General features: G+C 48.5%; 1 protein-coding gene across 10 annotated transcripts in view; it reads right to left on the bottom strand.

The window, feature by feature from the left end:
• Hipk2 (homeodomain interacting protein kinase 2) overlaps positions 1-21,324 on the bottom strand; it is a 210,495-nt gene that overhangs the window by 69,201 nt on the left and 119,970 nt on the right. For all 10 annotated transcript variants that reach the window (XM_023712846.1, XM_023712847.1, XM_023712848.1 and 7 more), the window contains exons 3-6: positions 5,599-5,722; positions 5,208-5,327; positions 3,018-3,104; positions 1,201-1,385 (exon numbers count right to left, since the gene is read on the bottom strand). In XM_023712846.1, coding sequence (XP_023568614.1) covers positions 1,201-1,385; positions 3,018-3,104; positions 5,208-5,327; positions 5,599-5,722 — 516 coding nt within the window. The remainder of the gene's footprint in view (positions 1-1,200; positions 1,386-3,017; positions 3,105-5,207; positions 5,328-5,598; positions 5,723-21,324) is intronic.

Below are 21,324 nucleotides of genomic sequence, written 5' to 3'. Positions count from 1 at the left end.
AAAAAAAAAAAAAAGAAAAGAAAGAAGCAAGATATACCATGTACAGGTGCAAATTTTCTATGATGAATGTTATCACTACATATATCAATAAAATATATTTTTAAAAAAGGGACTAGGGAGATAGCTCAGCAGTCTAAGCATCTTCCTGGCAAGTGCAAGGACTCGGTTTTAATCTGCACGCGGTGCCGCCCCTGGGGAACACCAGGTGGGTCATGCTGGCCATTGAAACCAGGTGGGGCGGCGCACGCCTGTAATCCCAGCACTAAGGAGGCTGAGACAGGAGAATCACTATGAGTCTGACCTGTATAGAGAGACCCTGTACTAAATAAATTTAAAAAAGGATTTTAAAAATTAAAATGGAAAAAATAGCCTTCGGCTATCCATCCCCCAGTCACTCCTCTATTTCTTCCTTTCCTTTCACAACCTCACTGCTCTAAGTGCCTCTCTTGATCTTTCCACTTGCTAAGTGGGTTTCTGCTTCTGCCCCTGTGCTGCAGCACCTGTCACTAAATCACCACCAAACTCGAGCTGCGAGATCTGGCGAATGTGTTTCGGGAGCACTTTTGCGGCAGCCGCTGCGGACAGCACAGCTGGCCAGCCGTTCCCCTCCTAGCTGGCCCTTAGCGATTCCCCACCGCTCTCTGGATATGACCTATATCCTCCCGATGCAGGGCCTGGCTCTGGCTCACTCCTGTGGCCGCAGTCTCCCCAGCCACCCCTCAAGCATGGTACGTGGTCCTGCCCGTGCTGGGCATACACACAGACCCTGCCCTCTCATACCCAACCTCTTCTCAGCCTTCACAGTCCAGTTCCTTAGGGCCTTCCTGCCCCGCTAAGTGACAGTAACCTTTGGTGCTGAAACTAGTTTTGTTCTAGGACACTCTTGTTTGTGGCAACTGGGGGTTCCCTGCTTCATGGACAGAAACCAGAGTGTAGTCCATCAAGCCCCAGGTTCTCCCATGTTCCTCTTCTCATCCTTTCGGTATAGAGCAAACTGGAGCCCAGAACCTCAACCCAGCTCCTGTGTGCTTTTATGAATGTTTTATTGGAATGCAGCTTCAGACTGGTTGTTTTCTGTTATCTATAGTACTAGGTAGTTGCAACAGAAATCAGGTGGCCAAAAAGACTAATATGTATACTCTCTAGGCTTTTAACGAAAAAGTCTAGCCCCTGGCATAAAGGGTTGAGCAGAACACCTACTGTGTACTGTGTGGAAAATCGAGCAAGTGTGTCATGGTGACAAAGGGGTGGTTCAGGGTTTCGATCGGAGTGATTCTCTTATCAGCATCTATGGTCAGCATCTTCTTCAACAGGTCGATGAACTCCCGCCGGTCTGCCTTCTCCACCAGCATGTCACTCCCTTCCAAATCTGCTGTCATGTTCACCTGGAAGTAAGCAGGACAGGTGACAAGGGCTCTAGCCACCTTACCTCTCCTAGCTGCCTTATCCTCAGCCCTGCATCTTCTCATATCTGAAGCCCCCTTCATGTCGTGGGAGGCTGTGTTCTGCCCCTGCAGAGGTATCACCCACGTGCTGCTGCTGCCTACAAGATGGGTAGAGGAGGAGGGCACTTGGAGCAGGGGCAGGGGAGAGGGCTGCTGCGGTGGCACAGGCTATAAACTGCTTGTGCCACCATCAGCCAAGCAGGCATGCACTCCCCTCACACCTCTTTAAAAAAATCTCCAAGATGAAAAGTGCTGTGGAGGCATGACAATAAGCACGTACTTAATTCTACTGTACATGTTAAAAAGGCGAGGACGGTAAATCTTATGCGATGTGTTTTACTACAATTAAACAAAAAATCACAATGAGGCAGTAGAGAACAGATGCACAGGAGGTTTGCATAACCTCTGAGGGACACAGAGGGGCCCCTCTATCCACAGCTGGTCACCCTGCTCCTGGTTCCTGGAGCGAGGCCAGAATTACTGCAGTCCTGTGTATACTGTGGTCACCTCTGGCCCAGGCAGGCAGGGTATCCGAACATGGGATTTTTAAGAGCAAGGCTATACAATGATGGCCTTTAAAAGGCTTGTTTTGTGGTGTTTTGTACCTTTTTTCCAAGACACGTCCTGGAAAGCAATCTCAGTTTTCCCAGACAGTCTAAGCTACTAATCAACTGACAAGTGTGCTTTACTTGGAATCAGGGTTTTTGGTTACACTCATCTCCAGTAAGAGGTGTGCTAAGTGTTTATTAGGCTACAGCTTTATTTCTCGGTGCTTTAAAGAAAAACGCACTTTGGGTTGCCCTGATTTTAGATTACTCTTTATACTGAAAGTAGCTGAAGTTCTAGAATTTTCTCTAGGGCACAAAAGTGAGAGTCTGAGTTCCTACTAGCGAGTAAGAAAGACTGACTGTGGTGGTTTGAAGCCTCTCCCCAGCAGGATGTGGTTAAGTCCTGATTCCTGGTTACTGTGAACGTGACCTACTTGGAAATCTGATCTTTGTAGATATAATAAATTGACGTTGCATGGGATTAGGGAGGGCCTCGGACCCAATGATTAGCAGCTTTTTAAGAGAGGAGATCTGAACACGGAGGCAGAGTAAGGCCTTGTGGAGGAGCAACACGGAGGAAGCCAAGGGTCACCAGAAGGGGGCAGAGGTGGGACAGTCCGGGGCCTGCAGGTGACTTCCCGTACACGTGCAACATCCAGAATTAATTCTATTGGCTTAAGCCACCCAGTTTGCTGTACCCTGCTACAGCCTTAGGAAATGAATACAGCATTAAACTCAAATATATGAATTGGCTAGAATCCCACACCAAAGAATTGGCAAAACTGACCAGAACTACTTCACAAATGGAAACTAGTAAAACAAGGCTATTTTTAAGGTGCTAGTGTAAGGTTTTCACGATGTCCCACAGTTCATTCTTACTGAGGCAGCACAGAAGTATGCAGGTTCCAAGCTGACAGTCACAGCTGGGCAGCGGGACTGCTACCTGCGCCCCTTCGTCACGCTTGCAGCCTTGCAACACTTGGCTTGCAAGGGCTTACGCTGCATGCTCACCCGTGGCGCTTACCTGGGCCATATCATCTAAGCAGTTGAAAATGTACTTCCTTGCTTCTTTTGACTTAATCCCCGTCTCTGCTTCATGGTCATCTGGTGTCTACCAAGAGAGGCAAAAGCCAATTGGTAACATGATTTAGCTCTGGGTCACTGGCGCCAACCCAAGAGACCTCATCAAGGTTCTTTCTCACCTTGTAGACTTTGATTCTTAAAGTAACTGGCACACAATTCCTCTAGTCTTCTACCCTGACTCATCCTGCTTTCTCCTGTGGGTACCTACGTTCATGGCCTACACTGAATGGCCTCACTATCAGAAGATTTTAAGATGAGTACAGGATGCCACATCCACATCCCTGGTCACTCTGAAGCCTTCCCTAAATGTAGGTTCAGAGTCCATTATGGAAAAAGTGTTAGTTTCAAAGTTTTATTCAGGGAGCCCTTCTAAACAGTTTTGTGGGGGCTGGGGATTTGGCTTAGCAGTAGAATGCTTACCTAGCAGCTGGACACCCTGGGTTCAGTCCTCAGTGTCAAAACCAAAATATAAATCTCCCCTAAAAAATAATTCAACTGCTGGCCAGATAGCTCAGTGGACTAAAGTGCCTGCTTAGGCAGAGCGCAGTGGCTGGGGTTCGATCCCTAGCGTGCCGTGCCAGCCCCACCTCAGGGGCATGTTGAGATGGTGGCTGAGACTGGATGTGGTAGTACGCACCTGTAATCCCAGCTCTTGGGAGGCTAAAAACAGGAGAATCACTATAGGTCCAATCTACATAGTGAGACACTGCAGACCCTGTCCTAAATACATTAAAAAAAAATTCAGCTAAACAGCTCTGCACGTGTGTGTACAACACCATTTCAAAGCACACTAACTCATTAATACCTCTTCATGATCCCATTTAGGAGGATGACTGTTATAGCCATTTCCTAGGTGGGAAAACAGAGCCCTTAGGAAACTCATCAAGGTCACTTGGGTGACAAGTGGCCTCAATCTAGCTCTGGTGCCTGTGCTTTCCACTGCCCCTCTACCTGGGCTGGCAGACATCCATTGTCCTCACTGACTGCACAACTGCCATTTCCAATTCCAGCAGGCCTCTAGATTTGTCCATGGATCACAGGTAATTAAACCTCCAACTCTCACTCAAGGGCAGCACACCTGAGCAGCTTAACGCCTGGGGACACTGGACGCACGGCTCGAGGTGGTCGGGGAAAATGCAGGAGTGAGCCTCGCTGCTGCCTGGCCTCCCCTCCCCACTCAAGGATGCCGACAACAGACCTTGGTGTCACCCTGGCAGGTACCAAACACCAGGTCTCCCATCAGTGGCCTAAGATGCCTGCTGAGCTCCCAAACCTCTTTTCTCAGTCTGTTAGAACCGTTGGCCACACAGCTGTCTTTAAACTTAGACAATAAATTTTGGCTGAGGTTTCTGTCAAGAAAACACCCACCCACCCTCCTACAAAAGAAACAGATAAATAAAAACACACTTAAGATTTTCATTAGTTTTTCCTTCTTAGAAATATAATCAATTTTAATTACTAGGCACAGATCAAAGTGAAAGCAAACTGTTTCCACTGAGATACAACCACGGGAGGGTATTCGGTGGGCTGCAGGGGATACCTCTCCCCACCAAGATGTGGTCAAGTCCTGACTCCTCGTAGCTGCTTTGCCAGGTCTGTGATGCTGAGATGCCCAGGTTGTTTCGGGACTGGAGAACACACCCTCGCTTTTGTCCTGGGGAGCCTGCTTCACTCTCCTCCCCTCTGCTCCTGCATCAGCACGACACTCCTCCCTGGTCTGCACACAGGTAGAGGTGAGTGAACTCTGCGACTGGTGTCCACATCCTTTCCTCCTGGGAAGAGGGCACTGCAGAGGGTGGGCCAGGGTCCCGGTCCTATCTATGCCTGGCCTGTGAGCGCCTCAAGGGCAAGCTATGTCACTTCCTCCCTCACACAGATCAGCCATCCAGGCTCATGGGCTTCAACACAGGGACTTCGGCAGTGCGAATGGGACTCGAGCTTCTCTGGTAACCGAGGGCCAAGAGCACAGGTGTCTGAACGTTCCAATTCAGCCAACACCCCTTTTTGTTGACCCAATCAAAGTGAGGTCCAGGATCAGCCTGCTGAAGGTGAACACTCCACTGATGGGCCATGCCCCTCTTGCCCGAGTGCTGGGCTGCTGGCAAGGCAGGAAGGGAGGGCGCCCGCCTACCTTCAGCCTCCACAAAGGATATGGCGAGTCTGTGTCACGGTTGAAAAACCTGGTTGTCTTTGTCCCTGCACTTAATAAATATTCAGCTGGCAATCCCTGTGTTTGTGAAATATACCGGATCTGCAAGAAGAGACAAGAAGGAGGTCAGGGCTTTTCCTGTCATTGTGCATATGGCATTCTCACAACTCTAGTGGCTTTGAGAAAAATGGGAACAGCTTTATGGGGAAGAAAGAAGTAAAAAGAAAATAAAAAAGGAAAGTAACACAAGGTTCAGGGAACAATGACAGGCAGCAATAGCATGCACAGTCCAGGTTCTAAACGAAAGGCTCATCCAGGGTATTTTCCAGGCAGAACAAGTCTTGCCGCAAATCCCCGCATCAGCTAGGCCCACCTGATCGTACTCTGAAGCGCCTGGATACAGCGGCCAGCCCAGGAACAGCTCTGCAATGACGCAGCCCAGGGACCACATGTCAATTGCCTCACAGAATGGTAAACCCAGGATGATCTCGGGGGCCCTGGAGAAGAAGAGCGGAAGGGACCATTAGCAGGGTGACAATGCAGGCCACTGGTTTTGCACAGTTTTGTCTTTCCAACCTGGGTACTGCTACGCCTCTGCCCTCGAAATGCAGTGGATTGGATGTTCCATGTCCCCCCAGAGACCATGTGGTAGAGCTCTGGACCCGGGGGGAGGGCTGTGGCTCTCAGGGAATGACTCTAGCTTGGTCCTCCATGAGAGGAGGCTGTGTGGTTAGCCTGTGGCAGGATGCCAGGCAGGTGGGTGGCTGTGGAACAGACCTACAGTGAGCCACATCTAGACTCCATCACCGTTACCCTCTAGCCACTTCAGCAGTGGTGGAAAGTAGCTTTTCTAATGCAAGATCTGGAATCCTCAGAGAATGCCTGGTTTTTACAAAGGAATTTGGAAACATAAATATTCTACTTTCAGAAACATGTAAAACAAGCTGCCCTCAGTCAAAATAATGGGATTAAACCCAATTTTCATCTATGCCAATGATCCTTTTTTCTTTTTTTTAATGATCCTTTTCTTAAGAATTTCTATCACACTTTCCCAAGGAAACACCATTTTTGTTAGCCTCAAAAAATCTCAGGGCTGGGGAGATGGCTTAGTGGAATAAGTGTTTGCCTGGCAAGAGCAACATCCCGAGTTTGATCTCTGGTACCACCAGAAAAAAAGAAAGTCTCTACAAAGGTCCGCTAATGTTATAATGAGAATCCTATTTATGAATAAATCCTCTGGGAATCAACTAGAATCCCATTACAAACTCTACAAACATTCCCAACCTGACCACAGGAGCAATGTCCCTTCACACGACAGACAAGGTAGCATGCTGAACATTCCAAAGGAAACCACCTGCACTCAAAGAGAAAACTACACATGCAGTTGGTAATCAAAATTGGTGACCACAGAGCCCACCCACTTTTCTAAGTACTTGTATGACTAAGTGTGTATACATTTGGGAGAAAACCACCCCCAAAGTTTGAGATGTGAACAACATATACATATTTTTTAAACAGTGGCTTGAGGCACTGTGCTAACAATGACCTGCATTAACCTGACTTTCACTTTCTCTGTTCTGTTTCCTGCTCTGTATGACAATGCTGTTCCGGGAGGCCTTCTCCAACGAGGTAGTCTTGCACCCAGCTGGCTCGAGGAGAGGCAGGGCCATGTTAGAATGGCCTGGATCTTCCAACCAAATTCTTTCTGCTCAAAAGCAGCCTCTACCTCACTGCTTTAAGTCTGCTCTCAATGTCATTTTTAAAAAATATATATGTATAAATAACATTAAAGGAGGGCCGGCCAGATAGCTCAGTGGATTAAAGTACCTGCTTAGGCAGACACAGGGGGCCAGGGATTTGATCCCTGGCCTGTCGTGCTGGCCCCATCCCCAGGGCACGCTGAGACTGACTGCGCGTGGTGCTGCGCACCTATAATCCCAGCACTTGGGAGGCTGAAAAGCAGGAAGGATCACTATGAGTCTGATCTGTGTAGTGAGACCCTGTACTAAATACATAAAAAAATAAAAAACAACATTAAAGGAAAAAACCACATAAATAATCCCCCTACCAAATGTTTTATTCCCAAGTTTTGATTTTTCAGATGGACAACAGAGCTGGCACAGTACTTGTGGGGGCCACAGTGGCTGCTAGGGCATCAGGGCAGCACTGTGCTCTGGATGCTGAAAGTCCCCCAAGGTACACATGATGAAGGCCTGGTCCCCAGAAGTGCTAGAAGGAGGTGGGGGCTTGCTGGCATTGTGCCCTGCACCCTTGCAGGTGACTGAGGGTGCCCAGCCCTTGCCTCTTTCTCTTTTGCTCCCTGGCTCATGACGGAAAGGGTTTTTCTGAGCTTGGGTTCCTACCATGCTATGCTTCTTACTATGGGTCCAAAATAATGGGGCAAATGGATCAGGGAGTAGATCTTCCAAAAACTGTCAGCCAAAATAACTTTCTCAGTCAGCAGCTTAAAAATAAAATACCTGACTTCATGTATTTCACTACAGTGATGGGATGCTGCTTAACACAGAAGCGAGCTGTTGCTGGCCGCAGGGAGCGTGGCGCCTCAGCATTCTTCCTAGGGTCTCGCATCATCCCTGCCCTTCTGCCAGGACCACTGTCAGAGCTCTCCTAGGCCACACCCTCTCTGGGCCTTGTCTCCTTCAGTGCAGGTGCCTGTGGCCCTGGAGGCTGCTTGCACCTCTGGCTTTCCTGCTGCACCCTCTGGGTCCTGAGGCTTCTATCTCATCATCTGCCTGGGTCGCCTGTGCCCTCAAGGGTGCCATGCAGGGCTCCCAGATTTTCTTATCTTAGCATGTAAGCAATGAGATTAGCATCAGACTGGTTCTAGCAGTCTCTAGGGATGGACTCCACTGAAATATCCACATCCCTTAGGACACGAACGACATTATGGAGGGTAGGATGGTGTCACAGAACCTGTTTTCCAACTGCCCTCTCCTGCTAGAGCGAGTGTGGAGTCAGCCCGGTGAGGGCTGCTGGGCCTGGCTGCCTCTGGAGGCTGCGATGCAGTTCTGAAGTTGGGATGTGTGACACTCTAGTCTCCAGGCCACCCTTAAGAAGGGGCAGCTGTGGTTCCCTGGGATGTGGTTTCCTATCCACCTAACCAACTGGATCTCACAAATCCCAAGTAGGTAGCTTTTAACCTGTGGACACCTCGTTTTCCAGTTTTGGTCCTCCTGTGCCATGCGCAATGGAACCTAAAAATTTAAACTCAAATATGTACTTTAGTGATATTTTTTGTCAAGGAACATCAGATACAGCTTCCAGTGACAGACATTACACATGAAACTGCTTAGTTCACTAATAAAATGAAATTCATGGTGCCACGAATGTGTACATAACAGAGGATTTTTCTTGCTCTGAAACAGAAGTACAATCCTATCCACAAAGGGCTTCCCAAGCTGGCAAAGTGACACTAAAGCATGGAATAACGAAAATTAAACACAAAATGTGAATAAAACAAATAACTAGACTTGAGAAAAGTAACTAACACAAGCACACAGCAGGTTCTTGTAGCTCCCACTTTAGAAAACAAAGCAGAATACAAGAACAAATAAAAACAAAACCCAAGCCCCATCTACTCCCTTATCTCTGCTGCCCCAGGCTGCCCATTCTTCCTCGTCCCCCACGCCGGCCACACCTCCTGTTCTGCCATGCTTGGTCTTGGCTTTCCAGGCAAAACCGTGCATCCTTCAGCCTCTCTGATCTGGCTGTCACTCCCTTTCCTGGCTTGGCCTTCGCCATCCAATGCCACACATTGCCAAAGTCCTGACCTTCTGCTTGTCTCTCTTTCCATCCTTGTCTTAGGCAATTGTCACAGGCTGTGTTCCCCCCAAAAGATGTGCTGAAGTCAATCCTGGGACCTCAGAATATGACCTCATACTGGGAACAGGACTGGTGCAGGCACACTTAGTTGACCCATCCATACAAGTCTGCAATGTCTGCTCCCTTAGTTGGCCACGCTGGCAGTACAGGGTATGACTGGGCAGCCCTGGCCACCAGGTCTCCCCTAGCTTCCTATCTGCTCCTTCTCTCCTCCAACTGCGCCTCCTCCACAGCAGCCACTTGCTCACCCCTCCGGAGCCTCCCTACTGCACTTAGGAAGTGTGGCCTGGGACCAGGCCCAGCTTCAGACTGCTCTTCCAGCTCAACAGGCTCCTGTCCCTGGGTTTTTTTCTGACTTCTGGGGCACCCTAAGTGCCTTCCGGACCTGTGTCTTCATGTAATACTGTTGCTTCTACTTGGATGTGCTCCTCATGGCCTCTGAACGGCTGCCTCCGTCTCATCCTTCACATCTGAGCTTAATTGTCACTACCACAGACGGCCTCCCCTGACACCAGTTAGTCTCCATCTACAGTGCCATAAATGTCATTTCGCAGCACTTTCCCAATAACCTGCCCACAGTCTGTCTCCCCCTACCAAGTCCATGAGGGCAGCACAGGGCCTGGCATTCAGTATCCACTCAATCAACACACATTTGTTCCCTGAATATGCCTTGATTAGATGTAAGAAAGTGCTGAAATATGTGTCTCAGCCTAGAAGTCCCAAGGCAGCACGGGCCAAGAATGGAGCTGAGGCCTAGGGTCTGGGACAGACGTGTGGGGATCCAGGGGGCACTGTGTGCCTGGCCACCTGTGTGGGCAGAGAGCAGAGCAGACAGGGGATACCTGCTTATGGCTGGCTCACAAAACAATTCCAGCAACAGAGAGCAGCAGCCTCGGGCTGGAAGTGGCACGAGGTTGCACAGGGTCAGGACCTGAGATTGCAGAGACTCCATAGGAGCCTTTCACTTGGTGGGTAGGACACCTCTGAGCTTGTCTCCCAGCTCTACCCTCAGGTGCGCAGCTCCCTGCCCCTACCTAAGTGCTCCCAGCCCAGGCTTCTGCTGCAGCCCCTCTGGCTCCTGCCCCTGGCTGAGCCCTTTCCCTGCCACCTCGATCCCTCTGCCATCGCTAAGGAAGTATCTTTTCCCTGCACGTACAAAGACACATTTCTAATGCAGCCTCTTTCTTCCCTCCCTCCTTCCTCTGTCCTTTACTAAACGTATGCTGCCCACTTCCTCTGTGCCGGCTGCACCAAGTGACAGAGATGCAGATATGAGGGGCATACTCACGCCACAGTGGTTCAATAAATATTAATTAGATACCTACTGGTATTCAAGAACCATTTTATAGAATTTCATTACTATTTTGGGACATTAAAAAACTTTTTTTTTCTTTTTAGTTTTTTCCCCCAGTATGAGGCAGGCACTTATGCCACTGAGCTATCTCCCTGGCTCTCTTTTTAGTTTTTTTGAGACAGGGTCTTGCGGTGTAGTCTGGAGTACCCTTGAACTCACTATGTAGCTCAGGCTACAAACTTGCAATTCTCCTGCCTCAGCTTCCTAAGTGCTGCGATTATAGATGTGTACCACCATGCTTGTCAAAAACCACTTTAGGGGCTGGTGAGATGGCTCAGTGGTCTAAAGCACCTACTTACAACAAGCTTAGCAAAGCACAGGGGCCACGGTTCAATCACCCAGCACCACATGCCAGCCAGCCCCGCCCCCTGGTGGGTTGAGCTGGCCACACACACACCACACACACACACACAAATAAATAAATTAAAAAAAAATAAAATAAAATAAAAACACTTTAAACTACATGCAACGTCAGACAAAATTTGCATGTAAGAAAGAGGGTGGGATTTTCTTCTGAAATTCATGTGATAAAATACTGAAAGTTCTGCTTTTCTACAGAAAGGAAATAAGGTAGTGTCATTTTGACCCATCCATACAAGTCTGCAATGTCTGCTCCCTATAGACTTTTCTTGTTTTTTTGAGACAGTGTCTAGCTATGTTATGCAGGCTGACCTTGAACTTTATATGATCCAGGCTGGCCTTGAACCCACAGGAATCTTCTGGCCTCAGCCTCCTGAGTACACTGCCTCACTGGGCTCCCTATAGACTTTTAAAGGCCATTATCATACTTGTCTGTGATACCCAGCTGGGCTTACAGCGCTGCTCCATCAGTACTTTCTGAACACCAGACTGTGAGCTCTCGAGGAAACAGTACTTCTCTACTTGGCTCTCAAGAGTCCTCGGGGGCAAGTGGTCTCAAGGCCATCCTGCTGTGATCCTGTAGGTCTCTGTCCCCTGTGCTGCCAGTCTACAAACTCTGAGCTCCCAGTTCAAGAGCCAAGTCCAAAGCCTGCTTCCTTCTGTTCCACTTGCCCAAGGTAGCCTGTGTGGTTGCTATGGTATCTGCCCTCAGTGGGGCTCTCCTTACTGATGGTCATCCCAGCTGGACTCTGCTTCCAGCGGCACCCTTTCAACATCCAACCATGGTTTACTAAGTTCACAGTGTGCTGTGCCATGCTGGGAGCCGGCAATAAAAATAAACAAGAGTCTCTGGCTGCTGCACAAGGCTGCCCTAGCTAAGACTGCAAAAGGCGATGTGTAACGTGTGTACACAGCGTATGGAGGCGTGGGCTGGGGAGGACAGTGGAGCAGGGCTGCCTCCCAGGAGGAGTATGAGCTGTCTCAACTCCTGCATCCCCAGGGCCCAGTGTATACAAGGTGCTTGCTTCTCAGAGGGAAGATTCTGCCAACCCTCAGCAGTCACCAGTTTCCCCCAGGTTATTAGCAGTGTCGCTCTGTAACCCCGCCTGTGACAGGAAGAAGCCTGCTCGGCCAGGAAGAAGCCTGCTCGGCCCTTCTGTTTTACGGTTTTCAGTTTTCACTGCATTCACGTTCTACTAATAACACCAGTCACCTGCTGCCCTGTGCTTCCCCTTCACTGAGCCACTCAGGCAACAGAGGCGAGGAATCTCCTCCTTACTACTTCGGGACATTAAAATAGCTCAGTGGCAGAGTGCTGACCTAGCATGCATAATAAGGCCCTGGATTAATCTTGAGTACAGGGCAAAAACAAACAGCAGCAACAATAGCAAAAGCCCACTGAAATGACTTTAAACTGACATAAAGAGATAGAGAGCTCGGCTTGTTCCTTTCCAACATTCCCCTAATAAGACACTGAAATTCTACTTTTCTATAGGGAGAGAATCTTCCATATGAGGAGAGAGAGAAAAAAAAATCCCTGTCATTTTCAACACATCAATTATTGAAGCTTTGATATTTAGCTCCACTAGCTCTCCTGACAGTGCACATAATGCACAGGCTATTCCTAGATCTGGCCAGATCATGTGACTCCACAGGGGATGGCTTCTAACAGGTATGGACACCGGACGAGAGCCCAGAGCTTGTGGGTCTGCGCCCAGCAGTAAGGCACTGGCATCACTTCCTGGTGGTAGAATGAGGACTGAACATAGCAGCCCAGGAAGCACTCCGCACAGGGCTGGCACGGAGCAAGCACTCAACAAATATTAAATCATTTGTCTATGATCTATCTAAATCCATGTGACAACAATCAAATCAAGAAAACATCTCTCTTTTGTTTTATTTTCTTGGTGCTAGAAATTGAGTCCTGAGCCTCTTGCATACCAAGCAATTCTCCATCACTACATGCCCCAGCCCCCTTCCTCATTTTATAAGTACTCTGCGCTAACCGACTGCACCGCTGTAGCTTCTCCTTCCTCACTGAAAGCACTTCTTTTACGTCGAAGCATTAGGAAAGCTCTGTTTAACAGACACCCATATACTTAGCACCTTGCTTTAGCAACTCTATTGACCATCCACTTCCTCCTTTTATTTGCTTCCACTTCAGGGCTGGCCACATGCACTGCACTGTGCAGCTTGGGCTGCAGACAGCACCTTCCTGGGCTGTGTGAACTCTTTCTCCTAACAGCATGGAGGTCTTGAGCCTGAGAGACACCCAGGGAACAGGTCTGGGGACAGGGCTGGGTGGGTATTCCTGTGGGCAGAGTCAGTGTGGAGTCGCTCACGGCAGAGGCAACTGTGGTGTGGGATGCGGGCCTGGGGCCCAAGCCTGTGCTTGCCCTGGTCTCGCTGACTCACACCCACAGGCCTATGATAAAACAAGGCCAAGGTTCACCACGCTCCCCACTTGGGCGATCCCGCTGCAGCACTAATCAGGGAGCTCAAGGAGCACTGAGCATTTCTGGAAAAATGTTACTCAATTTCTCTGAGTTTTTATTTCACCATCTATAAAATGTGATTATTAATCTCGCTTTTTCTCTTGTCTCTAAGGAGACTTATGAAGATAAATTATGGTCAGCAGAATTATAAAGCAGTTTGAACTCCTTGGAAGAAGAGACTCTATTAGTCCATGGTATTTCATAATCACTGATATTATAAGGTGTGCTCCGATTGAACTGCTGTGAAAAAGCCTGTTCCCACAAATATATGTAGATTGAAAGTAACCTTGGTATGGCTAGGGCAGAAGCAATCAAAATGTAAAATTGTATTTCAGATGGGTTGTTAAATCTTATGTTTCTACTGCAAAAATAAGGAGACTTGGCAATGCTGTCACGATCCCTGAGCCACTGTTTGAGCGGGTGATCAGACGGGGGCGGGGGGAGGAATTACATCAGAGTAGCACAGGAACCAAGGGACAGCCACAGAAATCTGAGGAGCTGGGAGCAGCAGAAACTGAGGCCAGAGCAGGAGAGAGCTGCACTGAAGACAGCTGGAAGGGGGAGGGCTGGAGAGTAGGCAGAGAGGGTTGGAGATGACACACGCTGGCCACAGGCAAGCCTTCTGGGGAAGAAGTGCACTGCCTGTGTGAGCCGAGACCACACCGTGTCTGGGGGACCCACTGTGGCTTGGGTGGAGATCTGCACAGTGACAGAGGCCAGGGATGGTGTGCACATCCAGAATCCCTGCACTGGGAGGCTGAGGCAGGAGGATTACTCTGAGATTGAGATAGCCTGGGCTACATAGTGAGTTTAAGACCAGCCTGAAGTACACAGTGAGATCTCATCTCAAAACACTAAAATATAAATTACAAAAATATTGTGACAGAGGCCTCACTAATACCATGGAGTTGGTTTTTAAAAGATAGCTTCCTTGGCAAACAGAACAAAGGAGAGGAATAATTTTGTCTGTGACCAAGGTGCTACTTGAACAGAAGAACAAAAGGAACTAGAGATTGATTCCAAGAACAAACAGAGTGAGGATGACTGGGCACCTCTCACTTCTGCAAAGAGCAGTCCTTAGACTGGCCATAGCAAATGACTGTGCAGTGGAGAACAGCCGCAGAGAACACCACCAGGAGGGATATATTCCTCATACCTCAGGGGCTGGGGTGAGAAGGGGTCAGCTCCATATGACATGCAACACACTTGTGGCAGAGATGTTTGGGCCCACTGCGGATGCCCTTGAAACTGTGCCAAGGAGGATCATCCCAAGACCTTTGCTGGTCACTGTCGTTACTGGTACCTGAGGGGATCACCTATAGCTATGCTCTAAACAACAAAATGAGTTATCAGATACATGTGGGAGGGAGGGTGACACAATCAGACTCTGGTCTAGATGTTGACATCACTCTCACATCACACTTGTCCTGAAGGAGATGCTTTTCTTTCTGGATTTTTGAGGCAAAGTCTCAGCCTATATAGCCCAGGCTGGCCTTGAACTCAAAGAAACCTCCTACCTCAGCCTCCCGAGTGCTCGGTTTACAGGGATGGACCACCACACCTGGGTGGAAGCTGGCTTTCTTGATTCAACTGGCTGTTTCCAGTATGATGTTAGGATCAGAGTTGCAACTTGTTTTTTTAGTAGCAGGGAACATCTTGACTTTAAATGAGATTTTTCTGGTGTGCACTAAACACACATACATGTACACATGTATATTTTTTATGCTGACCCTTGGTTCTTGGTGCTTCTCCACTTTGCTAAGTGTAGCACCAAAATAAACATCTACTTCTCTTGCTTATGTACTGGAAGGGAAGGTTGGCTCAATCTCCCAAGGCTTCTGATGACACAGTGTAGGCTGGAAGCTGATACTTAGATGTTCAGAACACATCCTGATGCCAGTGTATGTGAAATAAAGTAAAGAAAGCAGAGCCAGAGGTGTGAATCTCCATAAATACAAAAAGCAAGAAGAAACAGGAAGTGAAGAGACAAGAGAACACTAAGAATGGCAAATCTCAATGAGGAATGTTCTTAGAAAGAACCAGCCTAGGGCATCTCCAGGAAGAACCAGAGCAGATCATCTGGAGACCCTCATGTCCTGAAGTCCTAGGATCCTCACCTGCCTGGCATCTGCTGTTCTTCCTTTGCTTATCTCCGGCCTGTGAGGTCTAAATCTCACAACCTGGTCTCTTGTGACTTTATCAGGAAGCCAAGAGTCACTGGACCTAGCCTGGCTCAGCCTCCGAAACCCCAAGTGTCAGCAGGCCAGCATTTATTCTGGAAACTCTGCTAAAGAACATGCTTAATAAATGTCAGCAGGAGCACCTACCAGCCAGGGAACAGAACCTGAGGCTCTGTGCACAACCACCCAGTGATTCTTTTTACATATAGTCTGTGCCAGGATCTTGTTAAAAGTTTTTTTGCTGAAATCTTATTTTATTAAAAATGATAGCACAAGTTCAAAGATGTGCATGACAAAAATATATAGCTCTTCATAATAAAATTATATATATATATAAATGTATAGCTCAGTGACTGATCAGAAACTCAACCAGGGCACTACGAGTCTAGCAAAGACACAGAATGCTGCCAGCAGGCCAGAAGTTCCCCTTGCACTCCTGCACCCTTCTCCTCTCCTCTCAGGGCTTTGAACCTGGAGGTTACAGTAGCGACTTGGGCTTGGCATACACCAGCGGTGCATGGGTTACATCCAAGGGGACACCAAGCCTTGCTGCACTTTGCCCCTGCCCTACTGAGCACGGAGGCTGGAGCTAGGGGGGAGAGGAGGTAGACAGACCACACACTTCCATGAAGAGTCTTTCTTCCCATGACTGCTCTTGTTTTTCTTCTGCTTTGCTGTTAGTTGATGGAAGGCTTCTCAAGGGAAGCCTGCTGATTCTGGGGAGGCCCAACACAAATTACACTGTCACCTGCCAGCCTTCTGGGGCAACTCCTCTTTCCTTGCCCTAGGGATCTGGGATTTCAGTTCCTGTGGGTCAGTGGCATGTGCAGCACCCTGATTTTATTCAGCCTAACCACTGGTTGTCCACCAACACAGTGGCAATGAGATGTCAGGCTGGGGTCAAGGCTAGTGTCTTCTACGTGAACCTCTTACCCAAGCTGCACCCTCTACCCTAGATAAAAGCATAGTGAGAAAGCAGTATTACTTCACACAGTTTCACTGATACAAATATCAAAGGTCTCACTGCTTTAACGTCAACTTTGGTTCACAGCCAGTACTCAGTAAATGTTTGCTGGGTTTATGAACACAGAGTAGACGAATCAGGATGCTTTTCTTCTCAGGGCTCCCCGTGGCTGTGCTGAGTGGCCCCAGAAACCCCAGCTCTCAGATGAGGCTCATCTTTTGAGTATTTCCTTTCCTTCCAGTGCCATCTGGTCATGCAGCTTGTGGGGCTGTCACAGCCATTCTTTCTGGCTGATGACTGAGGATAAGAGATGGTGCTCATGACACAAACTTGCTCCTTTGAAAGGGAGATGCATTCAGTGTCACCAAAGGGAGCAACTAAGAGAGCAAAAGCCAGAAACCTGAGCTGCGAAAAAGAATGCACCAAGTTAAGATGCCAAACACACATTAGAGAGCAAATTTCCATCACAGGCTCTGGGATATACCCATAAGACAAGGCCCTATCATCAGAGGGGGCCTCCCTCCCTGTATTGTGCTTTTTTGGTAGCAAACTGCTGAGAAAGAAGGGGCAAGTCCTGTTAATAGTCTCCTTATGCAAGTTTCCAAATAAACCCAGGAGTCGTCTTGGGCGATGGAGTCTGCTCTGACCCAGTTAAATACAGTGGGGCCATCTCTATGCAGCCAGGCATGCAGGCGGCAGGGAAGCCAGGCCCAATGAGGAGGGCTCCTGGGAATGCACAAGGGCCTGTAAATCCTCCACAGGGTGGGCCTAACCACGCCTGTCTCTGGTGGCATGACTGACCAGGAGCAGGCTCTTGTGGCAGTTGGATGTTTGCTCTAATAGAAGAATCTGCCAAACAAAAATGGGCACAAACTTGAGTTCTGCAGCAAAGGAAAGCTCATTTAGGGAAAGCCTTCCAACACTCAAGATGTCCTGAAGGAGCTGGAGGAAAACAAAACAAAACTCAAGTTTGCTTTCTTGTGTTTGGGTCACAAAGAAAAACAATGCTGGCTCCTTCCATATCCCACTAGGGGGTGCTACAGTGCAGCAGACACAGGATCTGAAAACTGTAAACCTTCAACTCCTGTGGGGACAGAGGGTGGCGCACTCTGGGGACAGCCACTGAACCTCACTGCAGAAACCCACAACAAACTGCGCAGAACAGAAGACACTTCTATCTATGGAGGGGGCTATGTTGCTCCCCCAGACAAAGACCCCAATGCCCCATCTTCCCATAAACAGCTTTTCATCCTAACAATGGGGCCTCTTTGCAACCCAAAAGCTAGAAGACTCAGCCTCTGCACTGGAGCGACATTCAGCAAGATGAGACTGTTCATTTTGTCCTTGCAAGCAACGAACACTGCTCTGGTCAACTGTACTAACTGGCTATGGAATCAGGAGTCTCCACACAGCTGGGAGTGAGGGATGAAGAGGAGGCAGGGAGGGAGGACAGGAGGCTCTTTACCTCTCTGATGAGTGGGGGACTCTGAGCAGAAACCTTAAAGCCCTATTTTTATTTTTATTAGTCCAGGTTCGCAGTACATAATATTTACATTCCTCATGGGGAGTCAGTACATGTACATAACACATTTTAACTCCTTTTTCCATCCCCCTTCTTCCTCACTCCATCTCCTGATCCCCTCCCTTCCCATTTGTGAAGGACTTATCTCCCCACTTCCCACTGTGGGCCTTTTATTTGGTTCTTTATTTATACTTTGGGTTTCTCACATAAGAGCAACCAGGTGTTACTTAAGCCTGTGTGTCTGATTTATTTGACTCAACATTCTGGTCTCAAGGTGCATCCACAGGAGAAGCTTGACTCTGTGAGGTGAAGAATGGTGGATGAAAGAGGATAGACTATGTATTTAGTGATGAGGAAGGAAATAATAATTGGAAATGAGAGAGGAGGCAGCTAGAGAGATTTTTAAAAAATTTATCTAAAAATAAAACCTCATAGGCAATTAAAAAGATGTCTGAAGGAATGTCAGTGCTCGCTGGTGTGAAAAGCTAGTTTCTTCTTTGCTTAAGAATCGAAGTTGTATGATTGCCTCCGAAACAACGCACGGCTGCTGGCCTGCGTGCCTTCATGGCGTGGAGTCCAAGTAGGTCTGTGCATGCGCTCGTGAGGGTCTGTCCCGAATTCCCCAAGACCAAAGTTCCTTCAGCAGAAAGAGCCCACACTGGTGCCCCAAGGGTGCTGGGCACAACCACTCTGTGGTGGCTCTGCACACAGCAGGCCCACGAGCAGTGTCAACGGACTAAATGGAGCTCACCACACGAGTTGTACCCAGTTGGAAAGGCTCTCGCACAGCACTGTCTAGAAAAAAGTGGGCATTTCAAAAAAGCCCTGAAACCCCACATGCCTTACGAAGGCTCTACTCGAGAGTCAGTTTGGAGGTTAAGTGAAGTATTTCTGCCTAACTTGTTAGCAATTTTTGCTTGTGTGAAAAATCAAACAGAAATCTTCCTTCTTTCTGCTTCTGAGGTTCCCTGGCTCTATACACTGGCAGACAGCCCCGGGAAACCAACAGTGTGGAGAGATGGGCGTGAGAACACACTACTGTGGCTTGGGGGCTGCACCCCAGGGTGGGTGGAAAAGGCATGGCGCAGGCCCAGCCTTGTTGTTTCTTCCCCAGGACTGCACCAGTAGCTTAAATGTGAGCAAGCATCAATCCTACTTGTGCCTTGCACCTGTGCAAAACAGTGCTATTCTATGAGAGCTTCATTCGTGCTTCTCCCCGTGAAGAAGAGGCCCCACTGGCTCTCATGAGCCCCCTACATCCTCCCTGAGATAAGGATGCCACAGGCTTTGTTCCTTCCCCCCTATGTGCTGTGTTCAGTGTGGACAAATATTTGTGTAGCCTCTGTGTTTACCATTAACACTGGAATAGAGTCATTAGCAATTTTTCCCCCCCTATGGGCAGCGGCAGAGCACAGGGGAGAAAGCAAAACCCCAAATGAAGACCAGAAACACTAAAGGCTGGCATCTGAAGATATTATTCAAAACCAATATGGGAAAAGGCAGAATTGTGTTTCCTCTGTTCTTCTAAGGGGAAGTTCAGAAAAAGGTCAGAATGAGAACAATGCAGGCCATCTATCATAGCAGCCTCTAGCCTAGAAAGGTTCTGTGCACACTGCAGCCTCATTTCTCAGTTCTGTAATTAGCCCCCCCATCCCAGATCGCACACCATCGTGGGCTTATGAATTATACATTTCATCTCCATTTACCAACACCCTGACTTGGGCTGCTCTGTGGTCATGGGGGCGGGGGGGACTGGGCAAGGCCTTCCTCAGGTACACAGATGTGCCAGTCCCGAGTTGCTGCGGCTGCCGCTGACCTTCATTTCCCAGCCTCTGCTTTTGTTTACTGAACAAACAAGGCCTAGTGACCAGCAGGGGCTTTCTAGGGGAAATCAATTGGGCACCTTCTCTTCCCCTCACTGTTTTAATTCAGGCAAATTTGGTGAATGTGAACAGGTAATGTGGTCTTCCAGGGTGAAGGCAGTGTGGGGTCTGGGGATGTGCTTGGAAGTGACAGCAGTGCCCACCCTGGTCTGCTGTTTGAATTGAGGAAGGGTCCGGAAGGGACACTGTGCAGTAGCCATGTACCCCCACTCCTCCAACTCACTGGTACCCCTCTGCCACCAACTCAGAGGGTCCTGGTAAGCTCTGGGTATCCATCTTCACAAGTGTTATAAACACGTTTAGAGGGGTCTACTCTTTTTTTTCAGTGTTTCCTTTGAAACAAAGTGGGTTCAGTAGGAAGCACCATGCCTGACCATCAGAAGGTGCCAGCCAGGAGCACCCGGGGTGCAGGCAGGTGAGTGGTGAGGAGAGCTCCCTCCCTTGGAGAGCAGATGCGGGTCTGCATCTATCACACTAAGCAGAGAGGACTTTGAAATTTGTTCTAAAAAGAGATTTTAGGTACTTTCAGGGAAGACATTTCTAAGATGGGTCATAAAAATGGAGTATCTGCAATTTCTGGGGTTGATTTCAGGTTCATAATAGTGAGATACAAATCACTGATATAAATGTTACTCTTACAATTCTTCTAAAAACTACTCTTAGTGTTGGATAGTGTGTTTATAAAAAATTTACTGAGGGCATCCACTGTGAGCAGAGCTCTTCCACAGCCCCCAAGGATCCACGGCTCCTGGCTTCCAACAGCCTCATGAGGTCCCCTCCCATGCCGGGTAGGGCACACCCATGTCACCAACAAGATACTGCAAGCTGCTGTGGTACCACATGCCGGGCATCTCAGCACTCTGGGAGGCACAGGCAGGAGGACAGAATTCACAGCCTGCCCAGGTAATTTAGTGAGTTAGCAAGACCTGTCTCAAAACAAAAGATAAAAAATGGCCTGGGGGTATGCCTTCTAAGATCAGGTCACAAAGGACTGTGCTCTGGGAAAAGCTAGCCACACAGGGAGAGGATGTACCCTGGACGCCTGGATAGCCCTACAGAGAAGTCTACAGAAATCTACAGGGCCAGGGCCCTGCCAACAGCCAGTACCACTTGTCAGCTACACAGTGTGCCACTGTAAGCAGGGGCTGACAGAGCACATCTGTCATCCCAGTACTTAGGAGCTGTGGCAGGAGGATCACTATAGGCTACACAAGGAGGACTGGTCTCAAACAACAACCACCTCAAAAAAGAATGAATCACAAAACAAGATTCTCGAAGCCCAGGCAGGCCTTACCAAGGGTTTGTTGCAACCTCCTGAGAGAACTAGAGCCAGAGCTTCTAGCCAGGCTTTGCCTGTGTCCCCAGCTCATAGGAGCTGTGGGGTAACTAGGAATATCCCTCTTAGCTGTGAGCCACTAAGTTTTTTTTTTTTTAATTGTTTTTTATTTATTTGAGAGAGAGAGAGAGAGAGAGAGAGAGAGAGAGAGAGAGAGAGAGA

The sequence above is a fragment of the Octodon degus genome, unplaced genomic scaffold (assembly GCF_000260255.1).
Source record: "Octodon degus isolate 3935 unplaced genomic scaffold, OctDeg1.0 scaffold00027, whole genome shotgun sequence".
Taxonomy (NCBI): Eukaryota; Metazoa; Chordata; class Mammalia; order Rodentia; family Octodontidae; genus Octodon; species Octodon degus.
Note: the sequence above shows the minus strand (reverse complement) of the source record. Positions and strands in the feature narration are given on the sequence as shown.